The sequence below is a fragment of the Talpa occidentalis genome, unplaced genomic scaffold (genome assembly GCF_014898055.3).
Source record: "Talpa occidentalis isolate TD23 unplaced genomic scaffold, MPIMG_talOcc4v2.1 talOcc4.14, whole genome shotgun sequence".
NCBI lineage: Eukaryota > Metazoa > Chordata > Mammalia > Eulipotyphla > Talpidae > Talpa > Talpa occidentalis.
In genome coordinates, this window is record NW_023601433.1 from 18,067,612 (window position 1) to 18,082,505 (window position 14,894).

A 14,894-nucleotide genomic window follows, 5' to 3' on the forward strand; every position below is an offset into this window, starting at 1 on the left:
TGTTTGAAAGTGACCCCTTTTCACGTAGTGGCCTTCTTACCACATTATGTCAAGATATAACAGAGGTATATTATTTTTATTTTTTTGGATTTATTTATTTTTATTTATTTGTTCATTTATTTATTTGTTTATACAAGCACTGGGTACAGTTAGAAGCGCAGGAGGGTGAGAGAATTCACCAGAGCCAGAGCGGGGAGCAGAGCAGGCAGAAGGACTGAAGTACACTGCTGAGGGGAGCAGCGGGCGGCAGGAGAGGTCTGTGCGCCATGTGGGACCCTCCTCCGGTGGCCGGGGAGCAGCCGGGAATCGAACCGGCGCTGCAGAGGCTGCGGGCAGCTGCGCAACCCAGCGCTCAACCGCTGCGCCACTGGGGAGGCCCAACAGATGTATATTATAACCCCACTCTGATTCTCTTTATAGGTCGATGTCTTTGCGTTTCGTATTTATTAATACTTTGTCCCTAACTTTTGGCTCTGTCAGGCTTTGCTCTCTGTACATGACACTGTGGCTCAGAAGAGTTACGACCCTGTGCTGCCTCCTATGCCTGATGATATTGATGAGGAGGAGGACTCAGTAAAGATCATTCGTCTGGTCAAAAATAGAGAACCACTGGTAAATTTTGGTCTATAATTAATGTGAAAATCTGAGTAGATATTGTGATAAGGACAAATTTAATGAGCACATACCATTTATTCTTCTCTAAAATATGCTTCCTCTGTGTCCTCAAAAGTTAAAATGAATGGAACATTTACATCTAATAGAATATGATTTGGAAAAAAAAAAACTGAAGCAAATAAAATGGCTATAAATAGTAATTACCTTAAGCTGAAGTTTTCTGTACTGCACTTTGTCAAAATTAACATAAAATAAATTCAACTTAAGTATGCAAGAAAATAGGTAAGTTTTAAAACATTCAATTAAATTCATTTTGCATTTGTAGACTGTCATAGGACTGTTAACTTTCCTGTGGTATCACATAAACTATTTTATTGAGTTTGATTTTTTTGATTTTATATATTTTTTACATCATTTTTCATTTATGCACAATGTATGCATTTTCATCATGGTTATAGTCCCCATACAATTCCCACCCCCCTTGTTTTCATCCTACTCTCTCCTTACCGCCCCCCCCCCCGTATTGTGTCTCTGGTTTAATGAAATATTACTCAGCAATCAAAAAAGATAAGCTCATGCAGTTTGCAGCACATGGATGAAACTGGAAGGGATTATGCTCAGCGAAATAAGCCAGAAAGAAAAAGAAAAATACCAGATGGTCTCACTCATAGCATGAATTTTGATGTTATTTTTATTCAAGCACATTGCATTAGGAATACATTAAGAGATTTGTGCTAATAGGAGTTTGGGAAGCAGGGAAGTAGAAATCCTCAAGAATGAAGGCATCAAAAAATAAGGGTAAGTCAAGTGTTAGTATTATATAGACAGTGAGATGTCTTTCCTCAGGTCGGTGTTGATCCTCCAGGAGCTATCAAATCAGCAATTAGCAAGCGTGGTCTACTTGAGAGTGCATATCTATGACAAAATACCCATAAATGTTAAAGTGGTTTTTTTTTTTTCCTTCATTTGGAACTGATTTCACCCAGTTCTTGACTTTAAAAACCATCTGTGTGTCAATGATTCCCAGGGCTATTTTTCTTCCAGACCTTTCTTCTGATCTTTAAATTTTTATGTTTATCTGTCTACTTGATATCTCCATTTGCATGTCTAATAGACATCTCAATCTTGACATGTCCAGAAGTAAACTGATCTGTGTCCCCAAATCTGGTCTACCCATAGGATTCTTCCACTTACTTGATGACAATCCCATCCTTAGTTACTCAGCCAAAAACCATGGAGTCAGTCTTTGATACTGCTCTTTCACATTCCATTTCTAATCCATTGGGAAATCCTTTGGCTCAACCATTGATATATCCAGACACTTGTCTTTACCACTGTTCCTGCCAGTAAGATGGAAACCTCCATCTTCTTCCCTGGGATTATTGTAACATCCTCCTCTTTGTTTCCTTGCTTTGGCCCTTGCCTTTGTTGGCTCTTTTCTCAACACAGGTAGAGTGTTCCTTTTAGATTCTATCACTCCTGCTTCAGAACCCTGCAGGTTTTCCTTTTCAGAGTAAAATCTAGAGTCCTTACAATACCTACAAATAATCTAATTATTGAATCTTTTGCTTATTGTTTGACTCCTGTTAGAATGTATGTCCCTTAAGGAGGCAGAAATCTTTGGGTTTTTTTGTTTGTTTGTTTTCATCATTGCCTCACAAGCCCTTAGAACAGAACCTGGCACGTGGTAGGTCTTGGTGACCATTCATTAACTTCACTGAATCACAGAATAAAATCAAAGGGACTAGTGTTATGCACAACACACTGCATGATCCTGTACTAAAAAGGAGTATGACCCATGGTGGAGAAAGTCTTGTTCCACTTACCTCATTCTGTGTTGTAAACCACCACAGAATTTTGTGACCAAAACCATGATAAATTATTGCTCACAGTTTGAAGGAGTTGTGTGCCCACCTAATCTGCATCTTAGTTTTCCAAACCAATGCCAGTTTCTTGGAAGAAAAATCATGAACAGGCATTCAAAGTTAACATTTGTGCCTGACGTTCTTACCAAACAGCGTTCAGTTAATTTGCTGCTGAACATTAATAAACCAGTTTTTGCATTCTGTTTGTTATTGTTTCCTAACTTTATGCCAAAATGTTAATTTTTTTTTTTTTTTGTCCTGGGTATAATGTTAGTTTTTTTGTTCTGGGTATAATCCTAGTACATAAAAACCTGAAGTAGCTATCTTTCTTCCATTATTTTGTCTTAGCCTTGGGTAGGGTATATAATTTTGGAGTTTCAATTTTCTTTATTATCATTGCATTCCCTTACTATTATAGTATAACAGACCACTGAACTAAAGTTTATAATCTTTCTCTATTCACTTAACCACATATACAGTCTTTCTTCTTCATTGTGTATGTTCTGATGAAATAAAATAAGAAAAGGCTTTGAAAGGGTAAAAAACAAATAATATTCAAATATAAGAATTTACAATGGAAAGAATATACTTGTACTACCCATAGTGTGAAGAGGTGAAAGATTTAAAAAAAAAAAATTTAGACTGTATTGAAAACATTAGATGGAGAAAAAAGAACATTGATGTAAAAATATATAACAAATATAAAAAAATAAAAACATTAGATAGGGTATAAGGTAGAAAATTCTGTATCTTGTAATGGGTTCTTGTGAGACAAAATGGTGTAATGTTGATTCCTCCAACAGCAGTCCTGTACTATTTTGTAGTTTTTATTTCACGTCTTCCAAATGAATGTCTATTTCTGTCCCCTTACCCCACTACCTCTCAATATATACATTTACCCACAAGAGCTTTTTTGATTTCTTTTTTAAAGGGAGCCACCATTAAGAGAGATGAGCAGAGCGGGGCCATCATCGTGGCTCGAATCATGAGAGGAGGAGCTGCAGACAGAAGTGGTGAGAGTTTCAGTGTTTAATGAGTGTAGACGCGTCATAGCCTGCTTAATGGTTAACATTTCCAATATACGATTAAGAGGAGAACAGTCTTTGGATGTAATATAGCAAAGCAAGTAATGGGATTTATTTTTTTTTCTGTTTTGAAAGGTGGAGACCTATTTAGATAAATGATAAATGAAGCTTGCTCTACTTTATGTTCTTAGTTTACATAGATTTCCAGAGTTCTATTATGACATGTTTCAGAGTTTCTCAATTGAAAAGTACTAATTAAAATTATGCAATATTTAAAAAAATAAAATTATTTTGTAGCATGAAAATAGTGTGCATTTCTAGAGAAAGAGCAATATTCTGTTGTCATTTCTTTGCTAACATTGTTATGTTGTAGTCTTGATTCACTGCTGTCATAGAGACAGATAATCTGAAGCCTGAGAAGTGTGAAAGTCTCTTTTCCAATCCACACAGGTACTACAGGAACTGAACAATGCTTTTAGTATAGAAAAGCTTGCAGATGACAGCATTTTTTGGTAGCTAACACTGCTAAGACACCAAATTTGTTATTTCTCAGGTCTTATTCATGTTGGTGATGAACTAAGAGAAGTGAATGGGATACCAGTTGAGGATAAAAGGCCAGAGGAAATAATCCAGATTTTGGCAAGTTGAAAATTTATTTTAAATTGCATAAAAATTACATTGAGTGACTGTATTTAAACTTAGTTATGAATAAAGGATTTGATTTTAGTGGTCTAAGGTTCTAATCAGAGCTCTATTACTTAATCCCTATATGTTATTGGAAAATGTCTTCCTCTCCTTCTGGCATCATTGTTTTTATTTACAAAGTGAGAAGAAATATATTCTGGAATGTTTTGAGGATTAAATGCAATTTATTTGAACAATTTATTAGGGGATCTGTCCCAGATCAGGTAGGTACTTAATAGATGCATCTACTCAGTTGGTGATACATTTATCTTTGTCTTGCTCTCGACATAGCTAGACTATTAGCTATGATTTCTAAGTATACAAAGTAGTAAAATTAATTCAGATGTCTTATGAAACCTAAAATTGAATGAAATTATTATATAATTTGATAATATTCTCAAGTTCATTTGCAAGGGTAAAATGAATGGAGCCTGCACTGTTACATGTGAAAACATGTTATAAACCTGCAGAAATAAAATGAGTTGACTATCTCAAAACAGACCTCCGTCTATGTGAAAATTTAGTATTTGATTAAGATGGCATTTTAAATTAGTGGGAAACTGATAAAATCATTTTAAAAATATGTCAGATTAGTAGGTGAATCTGTGAGAAGAAAATAGTTAATCCCTATTTCACACCACACACAAAAATAAATCACAACATGTATTTAAGTGTAAAAAAAAAATCACAAAACATAGCATAATAAAACAGTTTTTTAAAACTATAGGGTGGAGAAATAGTTTTTAACTTCAATGTGAAATACAAATAGAAAAATAACTGATGTGACTACTAGAATAGAGTTTCTATACAGAAAAAAGATGCTGTATATAAATCTGAAAGACAAGTGAGATTGTAGGAAAAAATTTTTTTTTTTAAGATTGTGTTTTTTTTTTATTTTATTCATTCATTCATTCATTCATTCATTCATTCATTCATTCATTATACAAGCACTGGGTACAGTCAGAAGCTCGGGAGGGTGAGAGAATTCACCAGAGCCAGAGCAGGGAGCAGAACAGGCAGAGAAACAGAGGACACTGCTGAGGGGAGCAGCAGGCGGCAGGAGAGGTCTGCGCACCATGTGGGACCCTCCTCCGGTGGCCAGGGAGCAGCCGGGGATCGAACCAGCGCTGCAGAGGCTGCAGGCAGCTTCGTAACCCAGTGCTCAACCGCTGCGCCACCCGGGAGGCCCCTGTAGGAAAAATATTTTAATACATGTAACAGAAGGCCAGTATTTTATTTTATTTTTAAAGATTTATTTATTTATTTATTTATTTATTTATTTATTTATTTATTGATTTATTTATTTATTTATGGGGTACAGGCCAGAGGTGTGAGGGATGAGAAGATTCACCAGAGACAGAGTGGGGAGCAGAACAGGCAGAAGGACCAAAATATACTGCTGAGGAGAGCAGCAGGGGAGACAGGAGAGGTCTGCTGCACCATGTGGGTTGCTCCCTGGCTGGCCAGGGATCAAACGGGCACTGCAGAGGCTGCGGACAGCTTCACGGGTTGCATCTTAACCCCTTGCACCCCCTTGCACCACCAGGGAGGCCCAGAAGGCCAGTATTTTAATATACAGAGTTAATATAAACTAATAAGAAAAAATCGTTTACAGAAAAATTGCCAAAGCATATATACAATTTACAAAAGAAATTATGATGTATAAAAGAACTTGGGATTTGCAGGTTTGATACTGCCTAGAGTGTGTCAGAGTAAGGGAAGTAGATATTTTTATATAGTTTTTATAGCAAGATAAATTAGTAGAAACTTTGAGATGCCTGTTAAACTATGAAAGTTTTAAATTTGCATACTCCTTCATTAAGAAACTCAATTGTTGGAAATTAATTTTAAGGAAATAATTTGCCTAATGTGTGTGAACAAATATTTTAAAGTATTTAGAATCTGTCAACAAGTTTTCCTTGACTAAATAATCAGTCATTCACATGATGGGTTACTGTAATGCAATGACTGATAGACTATGCCCCTTAATAACAGCAACACTAATAATTGCTACATGATTGAGCTCTTAATGACACTATTGAGAGAACTTTATATACATTTTAAAAAACTGCGCTTGCGCACACACACGAAGAATGCAAAAAGATAGCGAATGGGCCTCCCCGGTGGCGCAGCGGTTGAGCGCTGGGTTGCGAAGCTGCCTGCAGCCTCTGCAGTGCCAGTTCGATCCCCGGCTGCTCCCCGGCCACTGGAGGAGGGTCCCACATGGCGTGCAGACGTCTCCTGCTGTCTGCTGCTCCCCTCAGCCGTGTACTTCGGTCCCTCTGCCTGCTCTGCTCCCCGCTCTGGCTCCGGTGAATTCTCTCACCCTCCCGCTCCTGACTGTACCCAGTGCTTGCATAAATAAATAAATAAATCTTTAAAAAAAAGATTATAGGGAAGACTTCTGCTCTGTCTATGGAATTAAGTGTTTTGTGAATTCTTACTAAAATCTGTGAATTTCTTTGACAGTAAGCAATAGCAACAATAATGCCATTTTGAAATAAACAAGTCCTTTATAAAATTCTGATATTTACACTGTAACGACCCCATTTCACTTAAAGCTGTGCTGTACTGGAGCAGCCTCCTTATGCTCCCAAGAGTTGACTCTATGCAGCTCTTCCCAGCTTGGCCTTCAGTGATGTTACACTGGGAAACTGGTGTCAGCTGTAGTGGAAGTGCTTCTACCTTGGCGATTATCAAGCAGTCCAAATCAGGACCTATTTTACAAAAATGCTGTCTGGGTTCACCATCGCACCACTGACAATGAGCCTCAGAAACGGGTCCATTCTTTCCTTTCTCCTTCATCTTCTGCTTCCTGTCCCATCTGCCTGTCCTCCTCCTTGTTCCCTCTTGCTTCCATCCTCATTCCTCTTCAATAAATGACAGGTATTTAGTGCTTTTATGGAGCTTACAATTTTGCAGGGGTAAAAGACATTAAATAATGCACATAAATATCTAGATATGGGTATGATAAATGCTGAAAAGAGAGAGAAATAGAGAATGGCAGGAGACTGGATCAAAGGGAGACCTAACCTTGTCTGACATAGTCATCAAAGAATTGTGCCTGGTGGTGGTGCCTGTTTTAATTCCTCACTCTCTTGATCTTCTAATCAATCTATTACATTTGGTATTTTATTCATTAGCCAGTCTTCTATAGAGATAAACATTCCTTATTATTTTTCAGCTGAGCATTATAAAATAATGAATACATAATGAATCATTTATATGCCAGTATAGGGATTTAGTCCCTAAAAACATGGCTCCTTATACTTAAATGTCATAGGATGATTGTAACAGTCTCATTTTCTTGGGTCTTTATTCTGCTGCTGTTTTACAGCATCCATTGTTTGTGGTGGTTTTTATAATTCAGGAGGTGTTGCTCTAGCTGTGATCTTGAGCTCCTCTTCAGGGATATTCTGCAGTTCTGTTGGACTGAGGCTTCTCTCAGGGGTTTTTTGCTCCAATACTTGAGATGATCTTTTGTCTTTCATTTTCAGCTCTTACAGGTTGTGGCAGGGATAAGCTTTCAGAGTGCAGCCTTTTCACCTGCCTGGTAGCTGGAGAACTGGTCCCAGGAAGGGACGACAGGTAGAAAGGAACTGGGACAGTAGGGCGCTGAAGGGCTCCCTGCAGTGAGTGTGGGATGCAGCTTTCCTGCTTGTGCAGTGGGTAGTGGAGTTGTGTGGTGGGGAGCCTTCTCCAGACCAGCTCCCCAGTCTGCCTGTCACCTCGCGCCAGCCTCAGCCCCTAGGCTGTGTTCAAGCACTGGATGTAGCACTGAGTGTGGACTGTAGTTGAGATGGGACAGCAAGCCGGGAGTTGTTCTGTTTTTCAGTACAGAGCCTCACCCTGGGGTGCTTGCTCCTGTTGTTAAGATCTAGATGCTTAACTCTGGCTAATGAAAGGGTTCATTTGTCCTGTTTTGGTCAGGGGTGGGGGCGGGGGCAGGTGTTTTGAATATCACAGCCTCAAACAATAGCCTTGTCTGAGGAGACCCAGATGATCCCTGTGGTTCTCCCCTGGCCGGTTCAGGCTTCAGCTCTTTGTATTCGGAGCCTCAGGATCAGCCAGTGATCATCTCTCTGCCCTCTTGCTCGTCTTTTAGTTTTCCAAGAGTGCACCTAGAGCCCTGGACACCAGCTCTATGCCCTCCCTTAGCCAACACAGAGCTGGGTCTCCAAAGTCCCTGATGTGTGTTCTTGCCCCTGGGTGAACAAGCACAGCTGGGGCGGGGGTGGGGGTGGTGGGGGCCGGGTGGGGGTGGGGCTTGCTAACCGCAGCTGTCCTCCCTCCTTGTCTTGAGTTGTCTGCCCGGCTATGACTGCAAACACAGTTTAGTCAAGCTTTTTCCTGCCCATTTGTGCTGAGCCTTTGCTCCGTTGCTTGCTGTGGTCGTCACTTATCTTTCAGGGGTTTATTTGCTGCAGTTTACTTGTGACTATGTGGAGGGGGTGAGGCTGGTGTGTGGCTGCACGGCCTCTTGCTGGACCCTGAGTGTGGTCTCCCCTGTACCTTGTTTGTTATCCGTCCTCGCCATTTAACATGTCTGTGTTTTAAGCACTGTGCATCTTCATTTTGAAGTAACTGGACATGGATGGTAATGTATTTATTGGCATTTCAGAAATAGATCAGAGGTAAAAGTAGATTTAGTGGTTAAAGGTTTTTAACTTATTTGACAGACTTTAGTGCTTTCTCAAATTACAGGAATTTCTACAAAAACAGTTTCCTCCGTTTGGTCTATCTAAGAGTAGAAACCCCAGGCTTGTAAATTTTCAGATGTTTTGGTTTTCTACCTATTTTCTCTTCTTTCTCCTTGGCTCTAGAAATCCTAAGTCTTTCTTTCCTTTGATATCAGGCGCAGTCTCAGGGAGCAATTACGTTTAAGATTATACCCAGCATCAAAGAGGAAACACCATCTAAAGAAGGAAAGGTAATCATTGCTTAAAAACCTTTGTGGGGGTGCTGATGTTTTTCCATCTATCCTCTTTAAACACAACAGGATGAATAGTCTATTTTTAAAAATTATTAGCTCTTAAATCAGAGTTGGAAGGATGTGGGCCGTTTCACACTTATTTTTCATATTTATTCTAAATGAAACCTCCTTTTAGGTGTTTATCAAAGCCCTCTTTGACTACGACCCTAATGAGGATAAAGCAATTCCATGTAAGGAAGCTGGACTTTCTTTCAAAAAGGGAGATATTCTTCAGATAATGTGCCAAGATGATGCAACCTGGTGGCAAGCGAAGCATGAAGGTGATGCCAATCCCCGGGCAGGCTTGATTCCCTCCAAGCATTTCCAGGAAAGGTGAGCTGCTGGCTCGTCAGCGTGGCCGTTCTTCAGCTGACCTTTCGTTCTCTGCAAAATGTCATCCCAGCATTGCTGTGATAAAATAAGCGCTGAAACTTTGCCTTCCGATCCTTGATCCCTCAGCGTGGATTTTGGTTTTGGCCTAAGTATGAATAATGATCCAAAATAATATAACAGCACTAGGCCTGTAAGTTTTTGTTATAAAGCAAATGGAAAATAGCTTGGTAATATTTGAAACTGTATTGATTTGAACAACAAAAAAAGAAGAGAGATCTTGGAGTGAGATAACTTACAAAAATTGGAAAGTAGAGGGTTTATTTCTTAATTTGAATTGATTTTGTTGTATTCAATTCTCCGCAAATTTTCAGTTTTTTCCTTAAAACTTTTTAATTCTTTGTAGTTATATTAATCTTGGATCTGTACTGATAATTCAAAGGCTTATTGACCTTATTTTCCCTCAGGAGATTGGCATTGAGACGGCCAGAAATACTAGCTCAGCCACTGAAAATTTCCAACAGAAAATCATGTAAGTTTGTTAATAAGAATACAGATTAATCAAATCTTGTTGTTTATTTTTACTTTTTAAGCAGATGTTGTAGTCAAATGAGAGGTCCTATTACTTTGTGGTGGCTTTTGGATCATTCCCAGGAATCAAGGAAATAAAAAATTCATTGCAGGAATATTAATGTGACTTTTAAAGAAAGCGGTACTTCGTGTTGCTTCTAGTAACCTCGTGGCTCCTTCTTTAAGAAAAAATTTAATAACCACTACTCTGATTTTTGAATCAGATTCAGATTTATATTACAATGAATATAGCCTAAAATGCAACTCTTATTTCTCCAAAGCCAGGATGTTTGGGTAAGTTATTTCTTGGTAAGGATTAGGGGGAAAATATTTATTGCTTTCTTGGGCACCAAAGTTATTGTGCCTAAGAACAGTTGTTCTTGTTCTTATTATTTCCTTTCTTATCCAGAAGTCATCATAACTCTGACCTATAACTTGTCTATTTGGCATTATCACTAGAATAAATTAAAAGAAAATGAGAATGAGAAAAAGGATGATGTAGGACTATTGAGAAAAGGTAACATGGATTAAGGTGCATTTTTCACTTCTGAAAGTCTCTCATCTTCCCACCTCTTTAAGCCCCCATCCCATAAATTTCCTACTTCATCTTCTCTAAATGTTTCACGGTTCTAGGTATTTTAAGAGAATAAGAAAAGTTCTATGTTTTCAGCATAGACTTTGTACATTAAAAGGTGAAATGAGCAAATAAATGGTCCTGGAATTTTACACCAACATCTGTTTTTAGTATTGTTGCATTATTTCACATCTCCTGTTATTTCTGTCAGTTTGCAGAAGCTTATAGCCCAGGAATTACATTTTAAGAGAGCCAAACTGCAGTCGAGTATAAATCTTGCAAGCAGCAAACACTTAAAGTGGAGCACTGATTCAAAAGCCTGCTTGTTCTTGCTCCATTAAATCTGGGCAGAAGGAAAAAACACTTGTCATAGAATGCCACAGGTATTGTGACATCAGAAAGCTTAAAGTTTAACCAGAATATTGCATTGTTTTCAAGTGTAATGAATTTTCACTGACAACTCATTCAACTGAAAGGAACTTAGACATATCCACCTGACTTGCTGTTGAAGGAATTTTAAAATCTGAGGCCTGCACATTTTTACTGTGGGATAAAATGTGTGTAAATTGAAAATGAAATAAATGTGATTCTAATGGAATCTGAATACACACTCAAATTTGTTTGATTTTTGGCAGCTTAGAAATTAACAATTTGATATGATTAGGGATTTTATTTAAAATTTGTGATAAATTTTCACTAAAGATTGCATAAAGTCGTCTTTTTAATAACTTTCCTCCAACTGGTTTCAGTATAAATGTGTGGTGAATATAAAGGAGGTATGTGTATGTGTGTGTATGTATGTGTAAAAGTATTAATTTTATTAAAGGCTTTTTATTTTTTAACATACAGTACTTTTATGCGCTACTTCTTAAAAATACTGTTCCAAGATTTATCTTTTTACTGTAATGTCTTCAGTTGGATATTTTGTGTCTGTATTAATACATGCGTGTGTGTGTGTATATAATTTTCTCTTTTTTGCCTTTTGAATAATTTTTATAAATGTTTACTTTTATTTTCCATTTTTACTAGGTTTTATTTTACTGGGAGAGTATTGTTTGTTCTTATATTTAGATATTCTTTATTTGTGAGTAGAAGCAAATCCAGTTAACCTTGTCCAAATTAAACCTCTAGTGTATAGTAAATATGACCTGTGCAGAGACAGTATATTTCTATGAAAATTAAATAGGAAGCTAGTGTTTTTATTCTCAAAGATGTGAATTTCCATTTGAATTTTCTTTAAATATTGTATCATCAACCCCTGGACTCAGAAGTTGTGTAGAACTTGTTGTGTTTATGGGTATTTTTAAAGGCATTTGAAAGCTATTTGTTCTGTAGCCTGTGTGTTGGGTAGAGACTTTTAGCTAAATCTTGCCATTTGCCTCATTTGGTCCTTAAATGTTTGGAATAACTTGATGTTATCACGCCCGTTGCTAAATTATAGAATAGCATAATGAAGAAAAACTGAAAGTTAACAGTCTTTTATTTTTATAATTTTAAATAATAATCCATAGGTTGGGTTTTAGGAAAAGTTTGATTTATTGGGAAATTTCTAAATGTCAATAAATATTTTCTGCAAAAAAGTTTACAGGTGGACCAAAACATAGGGAGATGTTTAAGCACTGAATTTGTAATAATGGCTTCACTAATTAAAAATATTAAATTAACCAGTTAACTTTTCTTACAGTGATTGCTTCTGTTAGTATGATTTTATTATTATTATTTTGTTCAGGGTCTCCTCAGAAGCAGCTCATACTGTTAATTAATTAATTAATTAATTTACTCTTCTCTTGCAAGGTTGTTAAGTTTTGGACAAAACATGCCCAAAACTCAGATGTGGCCACAGTTGTTCCCCCACCACCAAAGCACCCGTAGTCCATCACCATAGTCCCTGTGCTCTTCTTCTCCCCAACCCAGTCCCCAATTCCTTCTCATCCCCTCCTCTCCTGGATGCCTCATTATGATTTTATTCTTTATTTGATTCCCAGCATATTAGCATAAGTCAAGTTTGCATGGAGGAAAATGTATGGAAGATGCCTCTGAAATTTCAGGGGTTCGGTTATTATCAACCTAAGTCAAAAATGAATGGAGAAGCCCCACATTACTTATATTTACATTTGTATTTGTACTAGAGGTCTGGATGCCAGTAAACAAAATCAGAAGCCCTGGTAACACCACCTTCTTCAGGCTTTAACGCTGGAGTCCTCGGGCAAAACTCTTGAGTGTGGGTGGAATTCATCTTCACTGTTGGTTTATTTCCTCCCTCTAAGGGCCTTGGCATATCTCGAACATATCCAGAAAATAGGAATCTCAAGCAAAATAATTTGCCACATAAATTAAATATTCCTTAAAAAATAAAACATAAACTGGTAAAACTAAAACATCCCTAAGTTAAGAAGTTTGGTATAGGGACTCCACCTTCCTCTTTCCCCACCACCTATTTTTGGAAAATTATTTATCCAACAAAGAAATTAGAGTAGAATTCTGTTTCTTCCCTTCCTCCCTCATCAGATAATAGGTTCTCACATAAGAGATTTATATTAATAACACAGACAGAGAGCAGACCTGGAAGTCTGATGGGTCTCCTCTGATATGACCAACTTTTAGATTATAATATGAAAGACACAGATTAAGTGTTTTGGGAATGAGTAAGGATGTATCTAATGTTTCAGGTAACATAGAAGTAGTTTTCATGACAGGCACTTGGCAGCTTGCATTCTTGTGTTGATATAATTTAAAGTACTCTAATTTTTCTGCCAAATACACATTTTTATAGTTCAGTTGCGTATATAAAGCAATATATCACCTAACCTTTCAAAAAGAAATAGGAATTTCTTTGATAGCTTTGAAATGTTTCTTCTCTTTTTATTGAATATAAGTATATTTTAAAAGCTGTCTTTCTAATCACATAAACCTTGATTTTATTTTAACTTTAATGGGATGTAATTTATATTTAAATCCAGTATATACAGTCTTCAAAAAGGGCTCTTGTTCATGTAGTATATTTTACAACAGAATATTCAAATATGACATTTTATTACAGTGCTTAGTTCCCCTTTTTTGGTTACCAAAGAATAAATACCCCCCAAATTTCTAAAACTACTAATGGGATAATATTAACTAAAATTTTTCCTTTTACAAATTTTCTTGGAATTCTTTTAATTAAAAAAACCCAGAAATATACAATTTGTTGACCTTTTAGAGAGTAGAAGGTGAAAACATAAAATATTTTATTGTAGAATTTATTTTAACCAGTTGTGATGATCATCACCTGGGTGCAAAAGAAAGTAACTGTAGCGTAATGTCTCTTCAAACACAGTGTAACCATTCAAAGTGAAGCATTTTCTGTTTGGAAGATCAAAACTTACCATCAAAAGGATTTAAACATTGACTGAAAGAAGGATCCCTGTGTGAGTCTGGAAGTCCAAACTTTTTAAAATAATATATATAACTTTACAGATTGTTGTGACATAACAGTTTTCAAAGATGAGGAAATACCTTCCTCCTGGCATCTTACGTGATACTTATTTAATGTGTTCATACACAAAGTTAATTCAGAAATTACCAACTAGATTGTTTATGTTGTTATGTTGTTTGTATGTATAAAACCTTGTTAAACATTTTCTTAATATTGGAGAGGTTTTGTGTAAACAGAAACATATGAGGTTTTAAAAAAATTACCACAAGTATTTCATTTTCCTCTTACATTCTTTGGAAGTTGCCAAAGTTAAGAGTTTGTATGGAAGGAGGGTCAGATGAACTAAGCTGTAAATGGCACATCTGATTATTTATGTCATGACATGGTTGAAGTGAAGGCCTTTCTAATTATTATTGCTGGTTTTTCTTTCATCTTAGTAAACTATCTTCTCCTTACACATTTGATGTTCCTTCTAAAACATTCTCAGGACCCGTGCTGTTAACCTTTCCATATGCAGGGTTTAAGCCACACTGTCTCTGTATTTGTCCTGAGGACCCAATGTCGGGCAGGTAAAAAGGCTGGTTAGCCCGGGGTATGGTCTGTGGTCATGGTTTAGTGCAGACTTTCAGGAGAGATTGACATGGGAGGTGATGGTAGAGATAGGAACGTGGTTCCCAAGGTGGGGATTTAACTTGTAGGCCCAGTGAATAGTATCACACCAATATATTCAGTTTTTCCACTTAACAAGATTATTAGGTACGTCACATTCAGAGTAACAGCTACCAGTGTGGAAAGGTCATCAAATGTTCTTCATAAGAGTCTTCCCATCCCATTCTCTGAAGAT

General features: G+C 37.1%; 1 protein-coding gene across 3 annotated transcripts in view; it reads left to right on the forward strand.

The window, feature by feature from the left end:
• MPP7 (MAGUK p55 scaffold protein 7) overlaps nucleotides 1-14,894 on the forward strand; it is a 164,791-nt gene that overhangs the window by 108,459 nt on the left and 41,438 nt on the right. For all 3 annotated transcript variants that reach the window (XM_054694815.1, XM_037510158.2, XM_054694816.1), the window contains 6 exons: nucleotides 481-612; nucleotides 3,412-3,493; nucleotides 4,059-4,144; nucleotides 9,045-9,119; nucleotides 9,298-9,494; nucleotides 9,959-10,023. In XM_054694815.1, the coding sequence (XP_054550790.1) occupies nucleotides 481-612; nucleotides 3,412-3,493; nucleotides 4,059-4,144; nucleotides 9,045-9,119; nucleotides 9,298-9,494; nucleotides 9,959-10,023 (637 nt within the window). The remainder of the gene's footprint in view (nucleotides 1-480; nucleotides 613-3,411; nucleotides 3,494-4,058; nucleotides 4,145-9,044; nucleotides 9,120-9,297; nucleotides 9,495-9,958; nucleotides 10,024-14,894) is intronic.